The sequence below is a fragment of the Notamacropus eugenii genome, chromosome 5 (assembly GCF_028372415.1).
Source record: "Notamacropus eugenii isolate mMacEug1 chromosome 5, mMacEug1.pri_v2, whole genome shotgun sequence".
NCBI classification, from domain to species: Eukaryota; Metazoa; Chordata; class Mammalia; order Diprotodontia; family Macropodidae; genus Notamacropus; species Notamacropus eugenii.
This window is the reverse complement of record NC_092876.1, coordinates 353,946,370-353,972,303: the sequence shown is the minus strand read 5'-3', so window position 1 is coordinate 353,972,303 and position 25,934 is coordinate 353,946,370. Positions and strand designations below refer to the sequence as shown.

Sequence of the window (25,934 nt, the reverse complement as noted above, 5' to 3'; positions counted from 1 at the left end):
AGTGCTCTTTTAAATTAAAAATTTGATAAATAATCTTTTAAAGCAGCAAGAAAAATACCTTCGTATTTATTAACTCAATTAGAGGCCCAGCTTTATCAAGTCTGGAGTAAAATTGAAGCTGAGCTCTCTAAGGGTACTTTGTAAAAAAAAAAAAAAAAAAAGATGAATCACAATTGATTATTTTTTGCTTGTCACGTTTAACTGTTTGCATTTCTACATAAAGAAAACACAACACTGATCATTAAGTGCATGGAATTCCTCTAATCTCTCACAACTTGCACATTTATAAACATATTTAAATCCAAAGCATTACTAATTTGAATTCAATAAGATCTGTGGTCCAAATGCAGCCTGAAGACCTACTAGGTAAAAGGCCACCTAAAAATGCCCAAATGCTTAGTCTGAAAGTAACTCTGAAAGGGGAAAGGGGAAATGGAGCCACCAAAAATGTGCTTGATGCAAAATTACTGACAGTACTTGACATGGTGGGTGTTTAATAAATATTTATCTAAACATAAATTCTAGATAATATTCCCATTTTTTAGGTGTACACTCCCCACCCAACTTGAAATTTTATGTATATAAGTACACATATAAATACTGTAATAAATCTGAATTAGTAATTCACAATTAAACCTGGTTCATTTAAAATGAGTAGTAGTTTCTCTAGCTGAAATTTTAAAGGAACGAGAAAATCAGGAAACTGGTTACAAAAACAATGAATGTGCATACCTATGAACTTCAGAATACAGTGGAAGATTTTCAATTTAGTTTATCAGACATCACAGGGCACTACCAGAACAAAACATCTTAAGTTTATTTCAGATGTAACAGCAATGTCATGTTAAAATTGACAGGTTTAATCCTTAACTGCACCAAGTAAACTCAGCCACTTAAGTATTTTTAAAAAGTTATTCCCTCCCCAAAAATGAGGGAGCTTTTCTTTCCCACTGCCCCGCAGCACAGTTTCCTGGTATTTCTGTGTATGGACAACATATTCTTCATTGTTTCAACTGGTGACCAAGGTGCTGGGAAAATCTGAGAATATTCCCCACAGACAACCTCTATCTGGATGAATGTTATTATTTGCATAGATTTTCTTTGCATGCTCTTCCCCCTGGAAACTTTGTTAAGATCCTATATAAATTTTTAACTGTTAAAGCACTAATGGATATTTTCTCTTGTGGGCTTCCAATTAATGGGATTTCCTCCTTTCCTAAAACACCAGAGGTAAGGAAATTTTACTACATACCCAAATAATTGTTCCATAATGGACCCTTTGTCAAGAGCCATTCTTCACTTTCTTTCCTCTCATATTCCCCCTCTTCCTCAGTGGACAAATTTGGTATCAATACCAGTCCCATGACCGTTACTGCCCTTTACTTCCCCTCAAAACTTTCTACTACAGAGCTTTCAGATTAAACCTTTAGGGGGTGGAGGGGTAGGAGAACAGACCACCACAGTGTGTTCCTACAAGAGGTTACCCATATACTGAACTGAGTTTTCTCTTCCCCCTTATATAACATGTACTTATGGTTCACAGTGACATAGCTATTCTTTGATAGTTTTTCAATAACAGGAGTAATAATGTTTTACTATAAATGGTTTTAGAAATGGGAAGTAAAGTGATCTCAGATCAGTCACATACATATTACAATCTATACTGAAATCTGGAAGCTTACATAAAACCTGAAGTTCTGCTATCTGAATATTTTTTTAACTCAAACACCGTTTTCTTAATAACCATAATCTGAATTTCATCTACATATGAAAATTAGGGCATCTTTTATACACAGCTTAGCTTTAAGTTGCTGTAGACAGTGAATTAGGGACTCATTTGTAGATTTCCAGTGTGGTCAATGACTAGAATCACTCCACTCATTAAGGACCTCCCTTTTTGGTAGCACTTAATTATGGCACCCAAGATGATCCTAGATGAAGAAAGTTATGATTTCATACAGTATCTCCTGAAAAGTAAGATGGCTATGAAATGTGTGACAGAGGACCTGTGGAATCTGTCACTGCTTCAAATGTGTAAAAACTTTACATAAAAGGACAAAAATATAATTCGACTGTATCCTTAAAAACAAAGGACAGATAGTTCATACCCTATGTATCTTATCTCCAAGAGTCTAAATAATAACATTTGCATTATTAGGCATCAACATTGGCAACTCAAAATTAAAATATATAAGGGGAAGGATCATGAGAGGGAAGCATGAAATCATGTGCATTTCTAACTTTCATAGACCTATTTCCTATAGCTCTTGGTTAGCACAAAAAGTAATGTATTAGAGTCAACCAGTCAATACCCTCTTTTTACATGCCATAAAATGATATAGCATAAAACCAGTTTAGTGGGCAGAGGCAGTCACAGTGACATTTGCATTATGTAACACCTTCTGGGAAAACAATTTTCAAGAGTAGAAACATGTTTAACACCTCCATTCCCTAATGTCCTGTAACGAAAACAAGGCAGGCACATGGTGTAAGCAAATTTGGGATATTTCCTGGTAGGTTATGGGTAAGCATTGGATCCCTGTGTTATAATTCTCAGAACAATAATTTGCACATATTCTTTGCCCTGCACCTCAAACCCCAGTGGTCACAGGTTTAGAAGTCTGCATCAGCTGAATTTTAAGAAGGGGGAAAAAGCTGACAAATGCACAAATCATCATGCATAAATCCATCTAAACCTCACCTTCAGATATTTTGAATAAAGTGATGAGCAGTCCCTTAAAAGCCCAAGTACCTGCAACCAGGTTAATTTAGAAGGACTGACTTATGTGTGTACACTCAACTGCAAGGCTGGAACTGACCACTGATAAGGATTCCAAAAGCAGACAAGGTGTTTGCAGAAAAGCGGTGGAAAGTATGTCACACCAAACCTTTCAGGTCAATTAAGGGACACAGCACTAGTGGAGATGTAAGGATTTCATTAGCATCTTACCAGCCCACATACACTAAAAATAATTAATGCCACTAGTAACAATCAGCAGCAGGTAAGATAAGCCTGCAAGACAACCAGTCCACTCATCAGCAAAAGCAGAGAAGCTTAACTCAAAAATACTGAGACCAAAGGACATAACACTTTTCATCCCCTTTCAAGGATTAGGGGGAAATATTTGCTTAAAAAAAAAAAAAAAAGATCAAGCTTAGTATTTTTTACAAGGGTTAACAATGCTCCAAACTCCTGAGAAATATCTCAGAAGGGTTGAAAGGTGGAGTGCAAGGCAATGTTTCAGGGGATTAAATATCCCACAGATTTTTTTTAAATCCCAAACACCACAAACACACAAAACTTGTCTGTGAATCAGAGGACAAGATATTGCTATTTTAAGGGGGGGTAGGGGAGGAGAAAAGAGAAATACACAAACAATTTGTAAATATCTGCCCTTCAATGTGAAAGCAGGACATAAAAATCACTCAAAAGTAAATCTGAAATTATGACATCCAATTTTTTAGGACTACCTATCCCCTCCAACTGCGAAACTAAAGAGATAAGACACCTCTTCCACCCTTTACCCACCCCACTTCACAAAAACAAAACAAAACAAAACAAAAAAAAAAAAACCCCAAAAAAACCTCAAACAAAAACCCCAAACATGATTAATTTTACAGTCCTTGGAAGAAGTATTAAAATTTTGGAGGAAAAGGAAGAAGAGAAATAAGGTTAAAGGGGGGGGGGGAAGCTTCTAAAAGGGGGAAGGAAGAGAAATCAAAGGGCCTCTCTTTTATTTGGCGACAAGCAAGTGCAAGAAAGTTCATTCGTAATTTGTTCAGTTGTCGGTCTTTTGCACATCTGCATTCTGGCCAAGAGAAGGAACTTTGAGGTTTTTCTGTAGCACATGAGCATCCGCTGGCTCTATCCTCTTGTAATAGTTTTTCTTCGTCTCAATGATCTCAAAGCCAAATTTCCTGTAGAAGTCAATTGCTGACTCATTGCTGATCTGGACATGCCTAAAGTACAAAAGGATATCATGAAAAGTACTTAAGTACAAATCACATGAACAGTAGTATCTGCTAATACACAGATGTCTATAACTGCCTCAAAGTTAAACAGGTAAAAATGGAATTGGCACTTAACCAGAATCTTAGAAATTATTAAGTATTTACACCTGTATTATACCATTAGTAAGGCTTAAGTTTACTTTGTTTTTATTATAGTGATGGTGAATCACCTTCATAGGCTTGTTGAAATGGGGGTGGGAGGGGAACACAGTAAAAATCTCTATTCTGAAGTTACAAAGGTCAGGGGAATCCTTGAGGAAATTTTGGGTTAAGAAGGGGGCCTAGAATTCAAATCTGACATTGAGTATGCCAGGAATTCCAATCTATAACAGGGTAATTTGACTGGAAAGCATTTTGGAATTATGGTTTTTTTAAAAAGTGCTAATGTGCCAGAGTTCCCACTGCTAGGTATATAATTCAAAGTGGTCAAAACCAGAAGGAAAAAAGATACAATGTACAGCAAAATATCCATAGCAACACCTTTTGTAATACTGACTGGAAACAAAGGAGATATCCACTGACAAAGGAACTGCTAAACAAATTGAGCACAAAACTGCAAAATAGTATTACTGATATGTAAGAAAAGATAATGAAGAATTGAGAGAATTCTGGGGAAACTTCTATGAACTGATACAGAATGACATAAGAAGAACCAGGAAGACTAACACATTTAGTGACAGCAATGTAACTCCAAAGAAAAAACAAAATGTACGTCTCCCTTCTTTGCAGAGGCCTTAGAACTTTACACGCACTATTAGGCTCGGACAATATTTTGATTAGTTTTGCCTAACGGCCTTTTACCCTTTAAAAAAAAAAAATTTTTTTAAACAAGAGATGGTTGATTTAGGGGATGGGAGAGGAATGCATTCTGAAATAAAAGTGATATAAAAAAGCTTAAAAGTAACATTAAAAAAAAAAACTTCACTACAAAGGAAGGGTATTGGGAAGTGATAGCATTTTTTTTCAATTTTTTTTTTAAAAGAGTACAGCCATGGAAAAGGGCAGAACTAGCTGGTTCACAAAGGCTACAACCTCAATGATAGTGAGAACAAGCACACTAGGAGCTGGGTAAAGAAGCAAACTGAGTCCTCAAGCTCTTAAATCTTTATTCTTCTTTTAATAAATTTGTATTTCTTGAGGGAAAAACCCAATTATTTCCTTTCCCTTTCACCTACTGAATATACATTGAATAGTTTCACAATAAAAAAGCTGGAAGTGAGGAAAATATTATTTTACAAATAGGCTATGATAGGTCTCTGGGTGAGTACCAGCTACTCTTGACTTTAATATGTTAACAAGTAGTTCTTGACTTTCTAAAACATTATAACCCTTAAGAACAAAATATCCCTTATCAGCTGAACTCCTCAAATCTTTGATCATTAATACTTCAAAGTCAGTGACAATCTTGAATTAAACATAAAGTATGCCACTCTAGAACAATCTATTAAGAGCTTTTTCATTGTCTCAGTTCCCTCATCTATTAAACAGAAAGAATAAGATAATACATGTAAAAGAACTTTTAAAATATGAAAATCATTACATAAAACATAAAGCTATTATTTCCAACATGGCAGTTCTTTAAACAAGGATATGTAGATAATTTACTTACAGATAGATGTTGTCAAAAGTGCCATCTTTTTCACAGATGTTTAAGACATGATTCAACATTTTAGTTCCTGTAAACAAGTGAAATATATTTTTAAATCTATTTACTGAAACACAATCACAATTTCAACTCTTGTATCCTATACCCCGATGCACATTAAACAGCTTTACTTTGGGAAATTGGAAGTAAGATTAATATTTATCCCAAACAGATTTTGAGACCTCCCAGGTTTGAGTTCCAGTCTTAACTTTCCTCTTAAATGTGTTAACTCTGTCAAAAACTAATCAAATTTTAGCTAACAGTCCACAAACACTGAACAATATTAACCTTAAGAGTTCAAGAGATCAGTAATACTTCTCCAGTTTTTTTTACTATTCAAGTATAAAAATGCTGTCTGATGAAATTGATAAGATAGACTCCTACATTTTCAAAGAAAAATGCCACAGACATTTATTATGTTCCAGGATCTTAGATCTGCATCTATGGGAATTAAGTACCATTAAAAAGCTAGGAGTACAATTTCTTACAGGTCTCCCTCCTAATGGAAAACTATCAGAAAAAGAAAAAAGGAGAAATAACAAAAGCCCAACTAATGTTTGAGATATTATAGCCAATTCTCCAGTAGCAAAATTTCCATTCAGGATTGAATGAAATGTGCAATCAGCTGACCAATTCAGCTACAATTTCAAATGAGATCCTATGAATGGGAATTTTAAGAGCGTAAGACAAAGCATCAAGTCTTAACTAAAGTTATGTTAATACTAATTATCTCTTACTCTGATTTACAAAACAGGCCAGTATTTTTTGAAAATTTGTCCAAAGGGGTAGAAAACTGTCACAAATGACAATTATTGGTACCACTTTAATACCACGCCAAAAGGGCCTGAATTCTATAGGAATAATGAACTTACATTCCTATTTTCCTCCATCAGAATTAAAAGGTTCAACATAATCTTTTTGCAAGTAGTCATGGTAAATAATAAAGGCTCTACTGGAAAAGTATAAAAGGGGTACAAAATGTAGGCAATATGTTCAAGTTTCTTTCAGGAGAATGAAAAACATTTACCTATTCCTAGCCTTCGGTAAGGTGCCAGACATCCTAGTGTCATGATGTAAAGTCTCTTCTGATTCTGTGAATGATCCACCCTACAGCATACTGCACCCACTGCAATATCATTGAAATAAGCTGCATGAAAAGATACAAAGATTTGAGGTTCAACAGACAATGTTAAGCAAATATTATCTGGCCCCCTTCCCGTATTAGTAGTTCTTTAGTTTTCTTTATTAGAACCTATGATGATATCATGTAATGGTAGGGAATTCCTGGGTGGATAAGTGAAATAAATGCCCGTGACTACAGTTGGAAACATCAAAGTGGATTTAAAGACTCTAAGGTTCTCCTTCCCTACTAAACCATACTGACTCTTTGTTACCAAAGTTAATCTTTGTCAAACTAAATTACAATGGATTTTATTTGTAGAAAAGTATACAGTCCTAAAATTTCAAAGTCAAAAATATCAATAAAACATAAGCCACATACCAAGCTTTGCTAGTTCGCCAACCTCCAGCACATCCTTGTAGAACTTGTCATTGTAGCTGACTGGAAAGATGACCTGGTTTAGCCTCTTCAACTGCTTAATGTTGTGTGGTGTCACGTCTCCCAGCTCGATCCGGCTACTGGAACAAACCAAAATGTGCTCAATACCCCCACAAATGACAATTATTGGTACCACTTTAATACCATGCCAAAAGGGCCTGAATTCTACAGGAATAATGAACTTACATTCCTATTTTCCTCCATCAGAATTAAAAGGTTCAACATAATCTTTTTGCAAGTAGTCATGGTAAATAATAAAGGCTCTACTGGAAAAGTATAATTATGTATTGCTATTATAGTAAAACAATTACTATTCAGGGCACAATTAGTTAATGACAGCCTGGTAATATTTTGTATTCAGTGAAACAATTTTTTCCACCTAATTTTAAATCTAAGACAAAACAACAAAATATTAATTTACTTCACAGGACAACCCATCTAAAGGAAGTGAACAAAATAATTAACACAATTGAAAACAAAAGACAGAAGTCAAGGAATAAAGCTGAAACTTTCAGGTACCAGGGGAACACAAAAGTCGGGAAGGAATATTTTAATATTTTATGTATATATGACACAAGTTCTCCTAACAGCATGTAGATCATAACCACCCCCTCTACAATTTAGTAGATAGTCTTTGAGAGTTGCTATGGCCAAAAAAAATTTATTACGTGGCAGCCAACTAGGTGATGGGCCCTAGGGAAAAAGCACTGCTGAAATACTGATTTTTGGTGCTATTCAGTGGTTTGTCATGTCCAACTCCTCATGATCCCTTTTGGGGTTTTCTTGGAAGGTCCTGCAGCGGTTTGCTATTTTCTTCTCCAGGTCATTTTACAACTGAAGAAAAGGAAGCAACTGGGGTTAAGTGACCTACCCAGAGTCACATAGCTAGTAAGTATCTGAGGAGGGATTTGAACTCCAGTCTTTCTGACTCCAGTCCCAGAACTCTTAATTAAAGTCCTTTTCTAGGTTTTAGTCTATGATCATATCTCATACAACAAATAACACAAATTACAAAAACTAGGCTTTAAAAAAAATCTAAATAATTGTATTTTTAAATTTCTCTTAAAATTGTTGAGTTAAACTTTCAAACCTGTTTATTTTTCTCTACTCCTTACTCCCACCACCTTATTCCCAAACAAATTACCTTTTACTTGAACATATTTATAATTTTTGCATACTAAGGATAAGGTTGAAGGGGGAAAAAAAACCACCTTCTTGAAGTAGCAATTCCAAAAGACCAGCGAAAAGTAAGCATTTCAAAGTAACAAATGACATGACATCATACATCATATTCTCATAAGATTATTTCATGTGTTTATTAAAGACCTAAATAAGCCCCAGTATTCAAAGCTAGTTAGTTATATATTAATTTGTTCAACTCATCATCACTGCAGAAACAGATAATAGTTGCACAGAATATGACAGTCATTTTGTATTTTTTTGAGGGTACCACAGCCAAAAAAATAAATCATCAAATGATCAACCAAGTGGTACTGTCTCTACACTAGGATGGATTTCTAAAAGCAGAAAAACTGTTATTAGCACTTTACTCAAAGCTTTTCCAGCACAATAGATTCTTTTGGAGTTTGTGATCCGCTTGGACAAACCGAGGGTCACCAAAGTAGAATGAATTTATTATGTACAGACATATCACAACAAAATGCTGCCTCATACCAGTAACATGAACACACTGCCACAAAGCCCTATTGTACTCATCTTTTCTACCTTCCCCCCATAACTTTCTGGAAGAGGCAAATATGGTCAGAAAATGGTCACCAGGCAAGGAGTAAGTAACTCCCTCTTTTTCTTTCAGAAGAATAAATGTCCCCACCTTGTCTCTCCTCTACTTTAAGTATTTCTTCTGGTGAGTTCCAAATAGGATTTGATTAATAACAGTGCTTTTATTAATCAAATGCCATCTCTTGAAGTAAGCCATTCAATTTCTGAATTGCTCTAATTTATTTATTTATTTCCATTAAATTTCATCCTAAGATCTCAAATCCTGATTTTGTTACCTAATGTTAGTAATCTGGCCTCAGACTTACTGGGCAAGTCACTTAACCTTGTCTGCCTCGATTTCCTAAGGTTATTATAAAATGAGATATTTGTAAACCACTTTGAAAAACTTAAAGTGATGCATAAATGTTAACTATTATTTCTAATTTTCTATCTTATGATAATTTGAAAAATATGTCACATCTATATCTTTATCTGGAATGCATATTCTGTAACAAACTGAAAGTCACCAAAGAAGGATGACTTTGCTATGTATGGGTATGCCATACCATAATGTTGCCTCCACCAATGTTGTACTCATAGACAAAAAAGATCAAACATGACGGGGGGGCAGTGCGGGGCACTCTAAAGGTAATACCTCTCTTCCAAGATGACACTGACCCATTAATGACTATTCTTTCCCTAGTTCACTTTTTGCTATTTAAAAAATTTTCAAAACATACACTTACATACAGCCTTAAGACTCATAATCCTATGAGGTATGTATTTCAAGTATAGGAGGAAACAAATTCAAACAGATTACATGGCTTGCTAATGGTCACAAAGCTAAGCTAATATCTGAACCTAGGTCTCTTCTAACAAAAAACACATTGTTTTTGTGCCTATGACTTTCTTACCGCTATTATGATTCAAAAGAAATATGTGAAAGTCATAGTCCAGTTGTTAGACCATTACATACATAACCAGCCTTTAAGTAAATGAAATATTACAAAGAACAGACTACCTATTCTCCATTTTCAGTTAGGGGGAATGGAAAACAGTTTCTATTAGAGCAAGAATATTTTAGTTTTGGAACTTCTTGACAGGTAGAGTAATTAAAAAATCAGTGAAAGCTGGACAGGAAGTTGAGCAGAAAGGACAAAGCAACCCTGAACATAGGACAATGTTTAACTGCTGTAAAATAGATTCTTGTAGAAAGTAGACAGTATCAAATTTATCATCACTAGAATACCAGAGGCTGTTTAGACATGCCTGTTACACAGAATCTCGTCAGCAAAATTCAACTTCAAATATAGTTCCCTTAGAGTGAGGTCTGATTGAAATAGATACTTCTGTAACTGATCACTTGGCTCAAATTTAAGCCTGTGGGTATTTTAAATATAGCAGAGCACTATCACTATCTTGCAAATATACCTTAGTAAACAGATCATGCTACATTAAAGTCACAAATAGGTAAACAAGTTTGAAAATAATTTTAGGAAAGCATTATCTGGCAATAAGTAACCCTAAAATTTCATTGGCTATGCTTTCTAATTCAGAATTGCTAAGAATCCAGATTAATGCACAAAGCATTATAGATAATACCAGTCAATGTGTCTTTGAAATTACTTTGCACCATCTTATCCTCTGAAGACATCTGTGCAAGCACACAGAAGAAACTCTTTGGAACACTGTCCATCTAGAAATAAAAATACTTAAACTTCTAGATTAGGATTACCAAATTGTGTTTAAATTTACTGTAAGGGGTTAAAAATCCAAGGAGTTAAAAACGTCACTATCCCCAATGACAAGTGAATGAGAAAGATTAGAATGTGTGGGTTGCCTCCCACTGTCCCTCTCCTCTCTTTCTGTTCTGTTGGAATTATGAACAGCAGATATAATCTAGTCAGAAATCTGACCCTCATACTGAAGAGTCCATCGGATCCAGGCCCACCACTTCCCCAAAAGTCATTTATTTAGTATAGCACATTTTAACTGTGATATCTGAATACTTCACAAAGTCCTACTGTGATAGCTCACAGGATAGAGATGACTAAGTTTTCTAAGGCTATTGTAGGTCAAGTGTAAGTTCTGCTGGGTTCTACAACAGAAAGGTTTTCATACAGTCTAAGCAATAGATGATCTTTTCAAGGACCAGCCTAGTTCAGAACAGAAAGGTTTATCGGATCACTAAATAATGAATTCTTTGGTCAAGACAACCCTAGCAACAAACATTAGAGAAATATAAAATGGCCTTTGGTCCTAGGTTAACCCTCATCCAATTCTTCTGAGTTAAAGGGGCAGGGAGTGCTTAAGAAACAGTTTTTAGGCCACTTATAAACAAACATTACCTTAATTACTGGTACTATAAACCTGCAACCTTGACCAGTGACCAAATAAACATTTTATTGGAGGAGCTGAATCAATTGTGTTATTTGTGCTATAAGAAAAAGAAGTTACAGCTAAATTGAAAGTCTGCTGACATTTCATGGAGAAACACAGAAGTCAGTTGGATTAGGTTTTAATGTGCTTTCAAAGGCAAAGTAACAAGATTATTTCATGAGATATTTTGCCACCTCCTATTGAAGTACTAATCGGGATGTTCATTAGTAAAAAGACCACACTACCATGAGAATTATTCTAATTTATGACCAAGCATTTGTTACAGAGATAGAAGAGGTATGGATATTGTAAAAATAATTCATTAAAGCACTCCAAACAAAAATCCACAAATACTTTAAATTTCAGTAACTTAAATGCTGTGAGCATAGGGAGAAACAGCAAAAAATATATAGCTTAGCCAAAAAGAAGACAAAGCCCAAAGGCTTAAAATTTACAAAGAAACCTCATACCTATAATGCATATGGAATAAATATTTGCATTCTTAAGAGTCAGCAGAGGTTCAACAAAATTAGCAACAAATAACATTGTAAAAAAATTAAAAATGACACTACCTCAAGACAAAAGTGACTGGCTTCGGATAAAGCACCTACAGAACAGTTGCCAGGCTACATCTCCCCAGGGGTTGTTTCCCAGGATGATGGCTGAGCTGTAAGCATTGGCATTCCCAAGTCTCAAGTTTAGGATCCTTTGCTGTCTCCATTAGGCTCCGGGAGGAGACAGTAGTCAAGGTGGTTGTGGTGGCCTGAATTGCACTTACTGCCTCAAGGTCCCCTACAGCTTTACTAAGACTGACTTGCCAGTGTCCTGGGCAGCAATCGGCGGGGATGGCTGGCCCCTTCTCCACAGGAGCTGACCCCCAGGGAAGATGACTGTGAAGGTTGGGCTGGAAGCAGGACCAGTGGTCTGAGCGTGCTATCACTCCCAATTCCTATGCCTATCTATAAGGAAAGACAAATAGCACTCAAGAAAATCAGACAGGAAGAACAGTGGGATTAAAACCTCTTATACAAAGAGGTTTGTGCTGGAGAAGACAATTGGGAGGGCAGTGAAGGATTGATTTTCAATATTTCTAAAAGAGCACAAGATAATAGATATTTGGGGGGAAATAATAATGTAACTTCATCAAAACAGAAACATAGTAACTACCAAACAATATAATGCTTCTTTTTCAAATTTTATAGAATACTGTAGACTCCTAAATGAGATCTATAATCTCTTAAAGACAGGAATAAATGTAACAAAGCTAGGAAGACATGGGAAGGTATTCTTGCCTACACAGCAGAAGGACCAAATTTACTATATAAATAACCCAGTGGCTAGACATATCAACAGACCTATATTTCATAGGGAGTGTGGGCAAGAATTATTCCCATATGGAGATACCATACCACTTACCCCATTTTCTAATAAGGTAAAGTAGATTTTATTTTTTATATTATCTCAAACTCCCTAAAAGAATGGTATTTATTTCTTTATGAGATACAACAAGCATTTTCACAAGGAATCATGTATTCATTTCATATATAAGTAACTGCACAGTGCTCCTTCAGCTTTTAAATCCCAGAACATGCTTCAGTATTTTAAAGTGTTCCAACACACTGACAACTAAGGAACGAGATAGGAACTTTTAAATAAGAAAAAGGAGTAGGCCTTTAAAGTGTGCTGTTAATAGTTAAATTAAGACTTTAATTCATTTGCTAACAGTGAGACCTTTTCAATTTGCTCTATTCCTAACTAACACTCTTCCATTTAGTTTCTTTCCTGATAAAAAATTTCTGTATACAGTATTCTGTAACTACATTAGATCAGGAACCAAGAGACTTTGGTTCTAATTAAGCTCCATAAACTATTCTGTGACCTTCTACATGTCATAACTTCTCTTTATGTTTCCTTAATATAATGATATACTGGACGTGGAAAGCTGTATTTAACTCTCTAACATTCTATGGGGTAGGAAAAACTGAGTTATAACAAATGGCAGCAAAGGGGGCAACAATGATAATTTGGTTTTGACTGGAATATAGAAAGTAGCACCCAGGCTAGAAATACGCTAGATTCTGATTCAGGAATTAAGCAGTACATTATACAGAGAAGCAGATGCAGAAAAGAACACAAAACTATGTAAAAAAAAGACTTATAATCTGCAAACTAGATTTTTCCTAAGTACTCAATTTACTTAACTACTTTTTAAATAATAAGAATCCTCAAATTTAAGAATCACTGGAACAGTAAAATATTAAGAGTGCAACCTCTGCTGATGGAACCAACTACTACAGCCTACCTCAATTAGCACTGGAAATTTTAACACTAAAAAAGGAATAAAATTCTGAGGGTATTCCTAAGTATAGGAAAAATAAATTACAATAAAAATGTTTGATGGGTATCCTATTTCAAGAAATATACAATAAAAAGAGCTTCTAAAATATAGCATAAAAGTTAAAATTGATAAAAATTTAACTTACATATGATAATCTTACCCTTTGGCAGCCTATCAGAATTAATCCAATGCAAGAAAGAAGTTTAATTTAGCAGTGGGTAAGAACTGAACTTGACAGGAATTTAAAGAGATCAACAGTTGTGTATCAGAAAATTAAATCCTTTAATTTGTCTGAGTATTGAGAAAAAAAGAATGGGATCTGTCTTGTTAGAAAACCAATTGTCTGTATCTATCACTATTTCTGTCCTGAAGAGCATTCTATCAGCCTCAAGTGACTCAGAAAAACACTATACACAGAGGGTACTGATTAACTCTTTCAATCAAGTATAAAACATGAATGAAGAACCTTAAATACTCAACTTGTAGAGCAAACAAGTACTAATTTGTAATCTCAAGTATTATTGGGATAATAAATTTATTCAAAGTCTTTAGCAGCAATAATTTAAAAGGGCACAAGATGTTGATAATAGTCCATAAAAATTAAATCCTCTAATCCAGTGATACCACTAATAGGAACATATCTCAAAGAGTGCAAAGAAAAAAGGACTTACACCTACAAAAAGTATTTATAGAAGCTCTCTTTTTTGGTAGTAGCAAAGAACTGCAAACTAAGAGGTGCCCATCAATTGGGGAACAGTCAAAAAAATTATGGTATTATGAACATAATGGAATACTACAGTGCTATACTAAATGAAGAGGATCCTTTCAGAGAAAATTGGAAGACCTGCATTAACAGATAGAATGAAATTACCAGAACCAGTATGATTTACTCAGTTACAAGACTGTGAAAACTAACAACTTTGAAAGAATTCAGATGAATGCAATGACCAGTCATAATTCCAAAAAACTAATTTTGACGCAAGTTCTCCAACTCATGACAGAGGGATGATGGACTCAATTTGCAACATTAAGCATATTCTTAACATAGCCAGATGTCCAATGTTTTGCTTGACTGTGAATTTTTAAAATAAAGCTACTTATTGTTTTTTTCCCAAAGGGTAAGGATGAGAAGGGGGAGAAAAGCTTTTTAATATAAAAGAAAATATTTTTCAAGTTTATAAAAATTTTACATACTTTATTGGAACTTCACATGAATGCTGTGAGATAAGGAATCTATCTCTAAGGTCCCTTGCAGCTCTAACTCCGTGATTTGGAGAATAAGACTTAATATAAGTAGATTTCATCACAAAAACAAAATTAAAAATTTATCCTGGATGTTAAGACCAGTAAGACAAATTCCAAGTTATCTTTCCAACTTTCTTCTACCACTGATATTTTTTCACTAATAATCCACTCTCACCCTACAAACGTTTCCCCTTTTGCTCATGTAGTTTCTCCCATCCTTGAACCCCTTTCTCCAAATTTTGCCTATATGAATCCTTTCCAAATAATGCCACTCTCCAGGCCTTATACTACACTTTCAAATAGTCACATTGTCCTAGATATTTGCCCTCAAATTGGCAGGTCTCCTTGCATACACAGCACTCCATGGCACATAATAAGCACAGTATTATCCATATTGTCAGCATGCTAACCTTCATTTTTCAGCTGGAGGAAACCATTCTGACCAGAGTTGAAGGATGCACCTTGAAAGTTAAGGGTGGATAAGCATAAGAAGCCAAAATGACATAATGAAACTTAAGATTATTCACAGGCTAAGGTGACATAGTTACTTTTGCCCATCTCCTTTATTTGGTGGGCAGCTCTGTTATGATGGAAAGGGCACTGAATGATAAAAAAGAAATCAAAATGGGCTAAATGTTTGGCTTTGCTCTAGGACCTTGGTCAAGTCATTTAACCTTGGCCTAAGTTTCACCTGTAACATGAAGATAATATCTGCACTCTGTATCTCAGTGTTGTTACAAGGACCAAAATGCAAATATGTATATAAAGTAATATATAAATGTCATGTTGTTATCAGTATTATTATTGTATGTGGAAACTAAGTCCCAGAGATTAAGTAACTGACCTAAAATCACACAAAAAATTAGAGGCACAGTAAGTACCCTAATAATAGCATATAGGCTGGACTGAAAAGAGCTGGGGAGAAGGAATGGGAATCAAGGATTGAGTCTGAGGTGGAAAGGTCCAGTAGACAAATGGTACCAAACTCAAACAGAAATGGGGGCCACTAAACTGTACACAAGGATCTCTGTGTGCTGCATATTGATTAAGAAAAGAAATTATACATTTACCTATTTCTTTTTCTTATTAATACACTAACATTAAAATCAGATGGGTTCAGGCTACACTTGGAAGGGTTTGGCCAGAATGTTGTTTCCAGCTCATGTCTGCCACTTCTGCAATAGGAAATTTGGAATCTACATCAAGAAGAGGCATAAAGTCTAGAGATGCAAATTATCCGTAGGGATGAAAACTGGTTAAGTCACAGTTTTAGTGCTCACTATGCCGAAGGCCATTAGTTGTGAATCAAACCTTGGGATACACCATGTCAACTGCATCAGGGCTCATTTAAGGAAAAAAGCATACTAGATGGGAGCCTGGGGGAAGGCCCAGAATTAATGCTAGTTTCAAATGAACAGTTTTAAATCAAATCCTTAATTTCTAAAAAGAAAAGGCAATGAAGACAGAAGTGACTAAAGGTAACGCTAGCCAAAATCCAATAATCTTCAGACATGACATGATGAGGGCCCAGAATAGGTATAAGAGGACCCCTAATAAATGTTTGTTGACTTAACTTTGAATTATTAGGAAGACGGGGCAAGTTACAAAGGAAAAGCTGCCAGCTTAAATTTCGAAAGGATATGAAGGGTACCCATTAAGAAAGAGAATAAGGATAAAAACCATCTACACTCATATTTTTCAAAATGGTAAGGACTGTGACATATAGGCAACTTTGTCATAGTTGAAAGACAAACATTTGGAGATTCTGGTTTAAACAAACATTTGGAGATTCTGGTTTTTATATTTCACAGTGATAATTCTTGAAGCCAAATCTGTAATCATTGTAAGTAAAAAGTAAGGCAATGCTGCAGTGAATACAGAGTCAGATAGGTATGGGTTTAAGTCTTGCTTTGGACATATACTGGCAGACTGACTTTGGGCAAGTCACTTAACCTCTCTGTGTCCCAGGCAATCTCTCTAAGATTGTAAATTATCAGAACTGGCAATCTGCATTATAGGAGTTTCCTAAACCAATAAAATCACAGATCTTATTTAAAAAAAAAAAACACCTGAGCTACAACAGAGTTGTCAGCAGCAGTATAATTAGAAAACCACAAATTAACATTATCTGTGCTATATTTTATTTTTATTTTGTTAAACCTTACATTTTAATCTGGTTCCCATGGCAATTGGTGGTTGTGGTGGCCCAACACCGAGTTTGAAATCTTTGGGCTACAAGACTACTGCATATACCCAGTAAAATCTATTACATAATTCAGAAATTAGAGGTTTTGAAGTGCTATAGATTGCCTATTTAGGAAAGAGGATCTGTAAACATCTCAATAGCTCTTAACTCAGGGTTACTGAGGAATGTTATACTTTACAATAAAACATCATTACTATTTGGTAAATGCTGAACCATGTTATTCTTCACTGCAAATACTGATGTATAAATACAGACTCCAAACAAAGATTAAACTCAAAGTACATTCTTTATAAAGAATGTTTTGTTGATATAACATATAGTACATAGTTGCACATACAGTACTACAGAAACTTGGTTTGTTGTAGTCCACCTACTGAACCTGAAAGACATACTAAAACACTGCATGAAAACAACGCAATTTTATTTTGTTTAAATTCCATTACAATCAAGCAAATCTATTTATATTTATTAAGAAAGTATTAAATAATTTTATCCTTAGTTTTTTTACACTGGAAATATACCAAATGGAAGTAATTTTTCTAACAAATTTTTGTTCTAAACTGAACTCAGTGAAAAATTTTTCAATCCTGTAAGAGTTAAGAGCAATAATGGTTTAAGGAATGGCTGTAAAGTTTTAAAATGTCTTATATGTGAGGCTTTTCTTGAATGCACACTGCAGCTGACTACATTCCTGCGTGAGAAAAATCACTCAACACAAACCAGCAAGACTAGACTTAAATTTTAAATTTTTACAGAAAAGGCTTGAGATCCCTTCCCTATTAACAAAGTCTCATACCCTCTATTTACCTGGATAATACTTTCCCAACCTCTTCCTTGCTTTTTTATTCACTGGACAAAGTATTTGTCCTTCCTGATCTGATTTCACATTCCCTGGCTTTTTCTACTTATCTGAGAAAGGATGATAAGCTACAAGTCACTCAAAGATGTTAAGATCCCATTTCCTCATTTGGAGCTTAAATACTGAAATGTTTAAGTTATTATAAAAATATAGTCTTATCTATTTATGATGTTAAATGCTTATCCTAAGTAACAAGAACAATAAATACTCTGACCCAAACTGAATTCATTTTATACTTATTAGGTATATGATATAGAGTGCATTAAAGATACAAAGATGAAATGAGGTAGTCTGGCCTCAAGATGCTTATAATCTAAACACACACTATAAATTAAAACTACAAGTGCATAGGATGATCCAAATAGAATAGTATGGGAAGTCTGAGAAGGCACAGATTAGAAATTAGTGACATCAAAAGCCACCTGGATCCAATGAGATCTCTTGTCCTCTAGACAAGAATCTCTGACTTTGCCTAGATAACCAAACTGAAGTTTTCTAAAAACTATTTGAGATTCAATTGCTTTAATAGGTCTAAGAAAGCAAGTGCTTTCATCTTTCATCTTTTCAAGTGCTCCTGATATTGCAACTCCCCCTGCCATTTAACAACTTCTGTTCTGAGTTCAGTTCTCCACACCACATACGTCGAAAACATAGGTTTGAAACCTACCCATGACATACAAGAAAAAAAGATCTTACCCCCTTGCAGATCAAAACCATTTTTGAGGTTAATTGGTTCTCAAGAGACATATCATAGAAGCAAACATGTCTTACTAATAATGGCTTCAAACCTATCATTAGAGTACCTAGCATAGGAAAAACAAAAGAAAAGTGATTAACTGCAGTCGTGTTTGATAGTCCTATTAACATACCTCAATCACTAGAAGTCTTTAAAGAAGACTCTACCATAGCTCAGTGTAGGTACATGGAATCCAAAAAAAAGTGGTTTAGCATAATTTATATTTTTGTTGATAGTTACAGCTATACTATTTTGTGTTTTCCCTTTTATTTTTTTTTACCTACATTCATATCTTCAACTAAGGGCCATTTTAATGTCAATTTACTTAAACCCATCTCCACTGAGACTGAGGAGCAAATCTGCTTCAATCTGCTTTTTTGGTTTTGGCCAATCCACATTTCTCATCATCATCAAGGAATCATAGACCCTTACTTATATTTATCCATACTATATTCCCTTGCTTAAGATTAATTTCAAGAAAAAATAAAATAGGTAAAGAAAGCCATTTTAACACTAACAAAAACAATGATTTGGGAGTCAGAGGACTTGGACTCAAAATCTGCCTCTGACTTACCTGTGCAGCCTTGGACAAGTCACTTCTGGGCTTCAGTTTCCTCATCTATAATATATATATATGGAGGCTGTGCCAGATCTAGTGCAATATCACTGGAATATCATGTAGCAATAAGACTATAACATTTGTAGGTACTAAAGTAAGACCCAAGTTAGTGACGCTCATGCATCCCTAAGCCCCCTTATAATATTCACCTTTCTTTTCCCATCTCCCTAGATTACCTTGAGTATGATTCAGTCACTTGAACTGGTTTCATATGATTTCAGTAGCGTCATACACCTTATCTCCTAAGAGGCTTTAGATTGCCCTGTCTTCAGGAAGCAGAAATATCAAAATCATGGTGGCAATGGCATGAACCATGTAAAACTATCTTGTTCAGTTCTCCAGCCTGAGCAAAACCTTGGTGTTATCATTTAATAAAGGTAACCTCCCCAATTGTGCCAAAGGAACAGAAGTAATTGAAATACTCTCCCCCTTATTTGTGCAAGGATTTATTATCTCTCCCTCACACTGCCAGCTCCCCAATAATAAATAAAATAAAATAAGTCATTTCCCTACACTAGTCTCATCTATAAAATGAAAGGCCTGTACTATACCATTTCTAAGGTCTTTTCCACCCCAAATTCCTACAATTCAATCCTTAAATTTAGTAGTGACGAAGTCTTTATTTTCAGTATCTTTTCCCCTCACGGACACCCCTAGGGTTAAAAAAAAAAAAAGTTTTTTTAGAAATATCTAAGAAACTACACTTCTCTATATTTACTCTTTAATAAACCAAAAGGACTGTGAGCCTTTGCTCCTCTCCACCAACTATGGACATATCAAAAGTTAAAGTTGAATGAGCCAAGAAAACTAGCTCTCTCTGCACAGTGATGAGCATAAAAGGCTAATTAAACATTTTCTTAGCTTTTGTTAACAGTGTAAAATTTCTTTATCTTTCCAGTTTTCATGAATCTACATGAAAATTATTCTCAGGTTTCTTTTTAACATAATCTGAGTCTCTGCTTTAACTTGCTTTTAACATTTTTTCCCCCATAACAAAGTTTCAGAACTCATGACATTTAACATTATTCTTAGGTTTCAATAAATTCTAATGTGGAATTGAAGAAATGTTATTACCTTGCCCTACCCTTCCTCACTACTCAGCATCTACATCACCTACCTACCCCACTCTCAAAATCAAAATTTCCTTAGAATGACCCAGTAAGGGTCAACAGCCTACTAAAGTAAAATTTTGAGACCATACACTGAGTAGACAAGGAGAAGAAGCTACAATAGCTGTGTATACATTCTATTTATGAACACTAGAAATAGACAGAAAAGGAGTCAAGTCTGTCCAAGGGAAAAATAAATGTAGCTACCAGACTAATACAACTTAGTTAAATGAGTGCTAAATATTGAATTATTCTCTCCATTCAGTAAACAAAGAAGAAAAAGCCATTAGGAATGAAAAAAAACATTGGATATGTCCTTTCTGTTCATCCCTTTCTCCAATATCTATTTCAGAGTGTTTCCTAAGGGGGTAGGAGAAAAATACCTCTTTGGCAAAACACTTTCTTAAACTTCACTGCAGAAACAGGGTTTTGGCATATGGAGATTGCATTTATATCACTACATCTTTAGGAATTACTGTCTGCACTGAATTAAACAGTATAGTAAAGTTTTTCTAGACTCTCTAGGTTGTTTTTAGTTCACTTGGCAAGGGTTAAGAACAGCAATGCGAAGGTGAGGACACGTATGTGCCACGCTGCATTTCTCTATATCTTAATTGGGGTGGGGTTAGAAAACAGCAACTATGTTCCAAGAAGTTTACCATTAAATCTGAAATTTTTTTATTACAATTTACCAGCTCTCAATCTAGCCTTTCTCCCCTTAGCAATTGTTTTATAAAATAGACACTGAAGTACAGGAACATGATTTCTAAGTGATAGAAAGGGGGCATTTATTTCATTTTTCACGTGAGGAACCTGAAAATACATAGTCTAAATTCATAGTCAAGTCCACTTCTCAAGTCTGCCCACAAAGATTAAAGGAGGAAAGAGAGAAACAGTGAAGAGGGCAGAAGAATGCTGAGAGGGTATCTCATTTTCCCACCAAGACCTACTTCTTTAAGTTAACCCTTTTTGCTCTAGTAAAAACAAAGTATGCTCTGCTTGGACAAGTCTCTGATGGCATTAAGGTTGTTTCAGAAGAAATTGTGTTGGAGAATAACATTTCTCCTTATTTCATTCTCAATATAGGCATAAGGCTTAGGCACAAACAAATCTGCAAACCCATTGTGTATACTACAAAAAGATACTCATTTCTCTTATTGTATCCAGAAAAAAAACAAAACATCTTTTTAGCAATAGAATTTTTAAAAAATAAATACTTAACATTGCTTCCCTAGCCATTAGATGGGGTATAGCATGTAAGGTTAGTTTGGGCGTATAACCTCTTTCCAATACATGATATTATTTCAATTCCCTTCCCTAGCATTATGGGTAGTTCTCAAAAACATTACTGAATCCCCATGAACAATACTGGCTCAGGCTGTGCTATGTAGATATTATTTATTTACTACTGCTTCATGAATACAGTAACACTGATACACACTTATGATCAGGTTTTAGAGTCCCAGAAGTGACATAGTAGTCTAGGAAAAATCTAACCTAAAGTAAGAGTCATATGTGAACTATTATTCTGTTGGGTATAGCTGGTTTGGTACAGCAGTTAGAGTGCTGGCCCTGAAGTCAGGAGGCCCTGGGTTCAAATCTGCCCTCAGATACTCCCTAATTGTGTGATCTTGGGCAAGTCACTTAACTCTATTTGCCTCAGTTTCCTCATCTGTAAAATGAGCTGGAGAAGGAAATGGAAAACCAATAGCTAGATGACTCAGTGGATAGAGCACTGGGCGTGGAATCAGAAGACCTTAGTTCAAATCAGACTTCAGACACTCACTGTGTGACCCTGGCTAAGTCACTTTAACCTGTTTGCCTTTATCCACTGGAGAAAGAAATGGTAAACCATGATATCATCTTTACCAAGAAAACCCCTTATGGAGTCACAAAGAGTTGGATGTGAGTGAAATGAATGCACAACAACGACAACAAAACAGCAGGTTTGCAACACAGCTGAGTACCACAAGAGGTATTCTGCATTTTTTCTGAGCCAGGATTGGGTGACAGGTTGCTAAGAAAGGGATTAGGTGAAGAGGAAGAGAAAGGAAGGTATTAGAAAGTATATCTGGTGTATGTATTTATCAGAACTGAGCACAAATCTAACGTGAAAATCTACAGAATCTTGAAACACTGCTTCCACATACTTATTTAATGAGAACTTTCCAGACACTCTTCTGTTAAAGATCTGATAAATCAGATATCTAGAATAAAGTCTTGTTCTTCGTAGACATGAGGTAGCATGGTACAACTGAAAGTGCACTTTCTGACACTGAATTTAGTGTCAAAGGACTTGTGGGACCTTGGGCAAGTCACTTAACTTCCATGTGCCTTAGTCCAAGTTCTGTCTCTTACATTAGGCCTTTCCTGTTAGTGCTCAAATACTTTGCAATTACTTGGGTATATGTAGCTTTCTCTCCAATAGAATGTTAACTCCTTGAGAGAAGGCTGTTTCATTTCTGTCACTGTATAGCCCCATTACCCTAACTTGTACTGAAGGGGTTTAACAAACACTTGTTGAATTGAATTCCATCAATCCACTGGGTAGGTAACATGCTGCTCTCGGACATACAAAGACAAAACCGAAACCTTAAAGTTTATATATGAATGGGAAAGAGAATGGATACATACACATATACAAAAGAGGCACTAGCAGCTGGGAGGAATCAACCAGTAACCAACCAGAGTTGGACTAGGTCAGGGGTTCTTAAGCTGGGATCCACAAGTAAATGGATCAATTTCAGAGGGTCTGTGAACTTTGATGGGTAAAAAAATTATATCTTTGTTTTTACTAACTTCTAACTGAAATGCAGGTTTTCTATCAATTATGTGTACAAACATTCTGAAGGGGACAAAACTGCCAAAGGGGTTGATAACACAAAAAAGTTAAGAAATCCTATTTAATGTCCCTTTCTAGGTATAAAAATCTATGAAATGAAGATTGAAGGATTTGAAGTCAAGAGTTCAAATCCTGGTTCTGCAAGTCACAACCTTCTCTAGGCGTGTTGATTCATCTAAAAGAGTAAGCTGGACTAGAAGGCCTTCAAGATCTGTTCCAGCTCTAAATCTATGATGATAATCAAAACAAGACTGATGACCCATAGTTCCTATGTCACTCAATGTACTACTTAAATGAAACTCAAGTGCCAAAGAATATACATGTTTACTACCTTTCCCACATTTCAGGCTAATTAGTGGTTTCAGATTCTTAAAAAAAACAACTAAAACCCACACACCTTTTAGAAAAAAAGATATTAATAGTCCCATCTCACCGTCATGTCCTTTTGTTAAATTTTAATTAGCACCAATAAATGTGCTGGTAAGTCAACTCTATCAAGGATAGTAGTTGCCTAATTAATCATAACAGGTAAGTTTTAAGATCTGAAAAATGCTTTACATTTTATCTCAGTTGACCTTATGCTGATAATAAAGACAACAGCAGAGGCAGAGATAAAAGGTGTATAACACTCTAGGAAAAATTTCTGACCAAGGACAAAACGTTTTTTAAGTTTGCTATCAAAGTTGATTAGAAATCAACAAATCACCATCATAACAAATTTCAGACTTAAAATTTTTAAAAAGAAGGAAGTGTAGCAAAACTGAAGCTAAATTAAATCACAGAACTTTTTGATAACCCTAGCAGGTCAACTTCAACAATGTTTAAAAGGTTAGTTTCTCATCCTAACTACAAATTTGCCCAACGAGCTTAGTTAGCTTACTAAAAAAAAAAAAAAAAAAAAAGTTAGTGCCTAGTTCTAACCATAGATTTTGAACAGCTTGCCTTTACTATCCAAAATCCATAAGTCCACAATCTTTAAACGAAAAATGAGCACAAATTTTTATTTTACTAAAGTAAATTTTGTGATTTTTATTTCTAAGGAAGGACTTCAACATCTTTTAAAAAGTTTAACCTCTTTCAGAATGAGCCTTAAGATACAAGTTATGTTCTTTTTGTTTTTCTTTTTAAAATAACCACAGTAACACTTTAATCAGGACAAAAGCAGAAAAGAAACACTTTGTCCAACTGCAACTACTGGAGCCGTCCCACGCAGAGGCAGGACAAGGACCGAACTTCGGTGGGAGCCCAGACAAAACCGGGGCCCCCCGCCCCGGCCCGCCTTAGGTAAGTGGTCAGTCAGCCAGAGAAAGGTAAGAGCTCCACCTACTGAAGCGCCCGCTCACTTCCTCAAATACTTGGCACTCCTCCCCCGGCCTCTGGGCTCTCCTCCCCCCGCCCGCCTCTGACACCCGAATCTCCGGTCAGACCACGAGCTCCCTTTCCTGCCCAAGTTCTTTACCGGGTGGGCCATTGCCCACAACTGCCTCTCGCCTGCCCAGGGTCGCGGCACACGCGGGGAGGCAACACCAGCCGGCCGGGGCCCCGACCGAGACCAGGAGAAAGCGACCACGGCTCGCTCGCTACCTCCGCCAGAAAACAGCCGGCGAGCCCTCCTCGCAGGGCGCCCCCGAGGCCCGGCCTCGGCCCAGGCACAGGCCCCGCTTCCCGCCTCGGCCTCTAGTCTCCCCGCGCCCGGGGCTGTTCTGGCCTCCGGAACCAGGCCGCCCTCCCTCCTTCCCCGCCATCGAAGCTGCTTCCCTCGGCCCAGAAGCAGAGCGAGGCACGTTTCGCACTCGCCGCTCTCCTCCTTCTCCTCGCCGCCGTCCTCCCCTGAGGACTGCCCGGGCGCCCCTGCCTCACCCTTTCATCTTCCCCGTCTGCCGTGGCCGTCTTTACCGCCGATCCCGCCGCCGTCGCCGCCGCCGCGCCCCGAGCCCGGGAGCGACCCTACTCCACACACCGGCCTCCGCCTCCTCAGCCGTTGCCACCACCGCCTCCGGGCTGGAGGCCGGGCACGATTCGCTAGGGACAGCCGCGGCCTTCGAGGGCGTCTCAGGCCGCTGCCCTGGGGCTGGGGCTGCCGCCGCTCCTCCACATGTGCACACGGGGCCGCTCGCAGCGCTCCAGCCCGCCTGCCCGCCAGCCAGCCAAGACCCGCCGCCGCGCCGCCGTGACCTTTCACCCCGCCCCCTCCGCGCGCGCCGGCGCGCACGCAGCTTCGCTGCTCCCGCCCCCTCTCGCTGCCTCGCCTTCCTCTCTCCGCCCCAGCCGAGATCTCTTAGGAAACCGTCCACCTCCTAGATTGTACCATCTGCGGTTATCTCTCTTTCCCTTGACCCCTCTGACGCCTTTCACTGGGCTAGCCCGCCGGCCTAGGAGCGGAAGAATCTGGATCTCTCTGCCCCTCCCTCTACCTTTCCTTCTTTCTGCTCCCTCTGAGACTGGATCAATCTAGCCCACCCCTGCTTTTCCCGGGCTTTTGGATTATTCCGCCTCCTTTTAGGTGACCTTCGAACTTTAATATCACTCTGAATGACCTATTTGCCTCTGTTCTTTCATTATAAGATTATAATTAACGCGAAATAATGTGGACCTTTTAAAAAAAGTTAATAAAAACATTACATTCTGATACTTTGCCCACAACCCGAGCTTTTTCAGTCACGTGGCC

General features: G+C 36.8%; 1 protein-coding gene across 2 annotated transcripts; it reads right to left on the bottom strand.

The window, feature by feature from the left end:
- Window positions 1–793: 793 nt before the first annotated feature.
- NAA50 (N-alpha-acetyltransferase 50, NatE catalytic subunit) lies at window positions 794–25,693 on the bottom strand. 2 transcript variants are annotated; one of them, XM_072613973.1, is made up of 5 exons: window positions 25,127–25,693; window positions 7,158–7,291; window positions 6,684–6,803; window positions 5,621–5,687; window positions 794–3,960 (listed from the first exon to the last, which is right to left on the bottom strand). In XM_072613973.1, the coding sequence occupies exons 1-5, from the start codon at window positions 25,132–25,134 to the stop codon at window positions 3,780–3,782; spliced, it is 510 nt and encodes a 169-aa protein (XP_072470074.1). In that variant the 5' UTR covers window positions 25,135–25,693; the 3' UTR covers window positions 794–3,779. The 2 variants fall into 2 exon arrangements, with proteins under 2 accessions (XP_072470074.1, XP_072470073.1); XM_072613972.1 differs by having other exon boundaries at window positions 7,158–7,294; window positions 25,127–25,495.
- Between the last annotated feature and the right edge of the window lie 241 nt (window positions 25,694–25,934).

Bases quoted from the DNA above. Each gene is read 5' to 3' on its own strand.
- NAA50 (XM_072613972.1), bottom strand. The intron at 5,688-6,683 runs GTAAATGTTTTT...ACTTGTTTACAG, and splicing joins TTACCGAAGGCTAGGAATAG to GAACTAAAATGTTGAATCAT. The intron at 3,961-5,620 runs GTAAGTAAATTA...TTTGTACTTTAG, and splicing joins ACTTTTGACAACATCTATCT to GCATGTCCAGATCAGCAATG.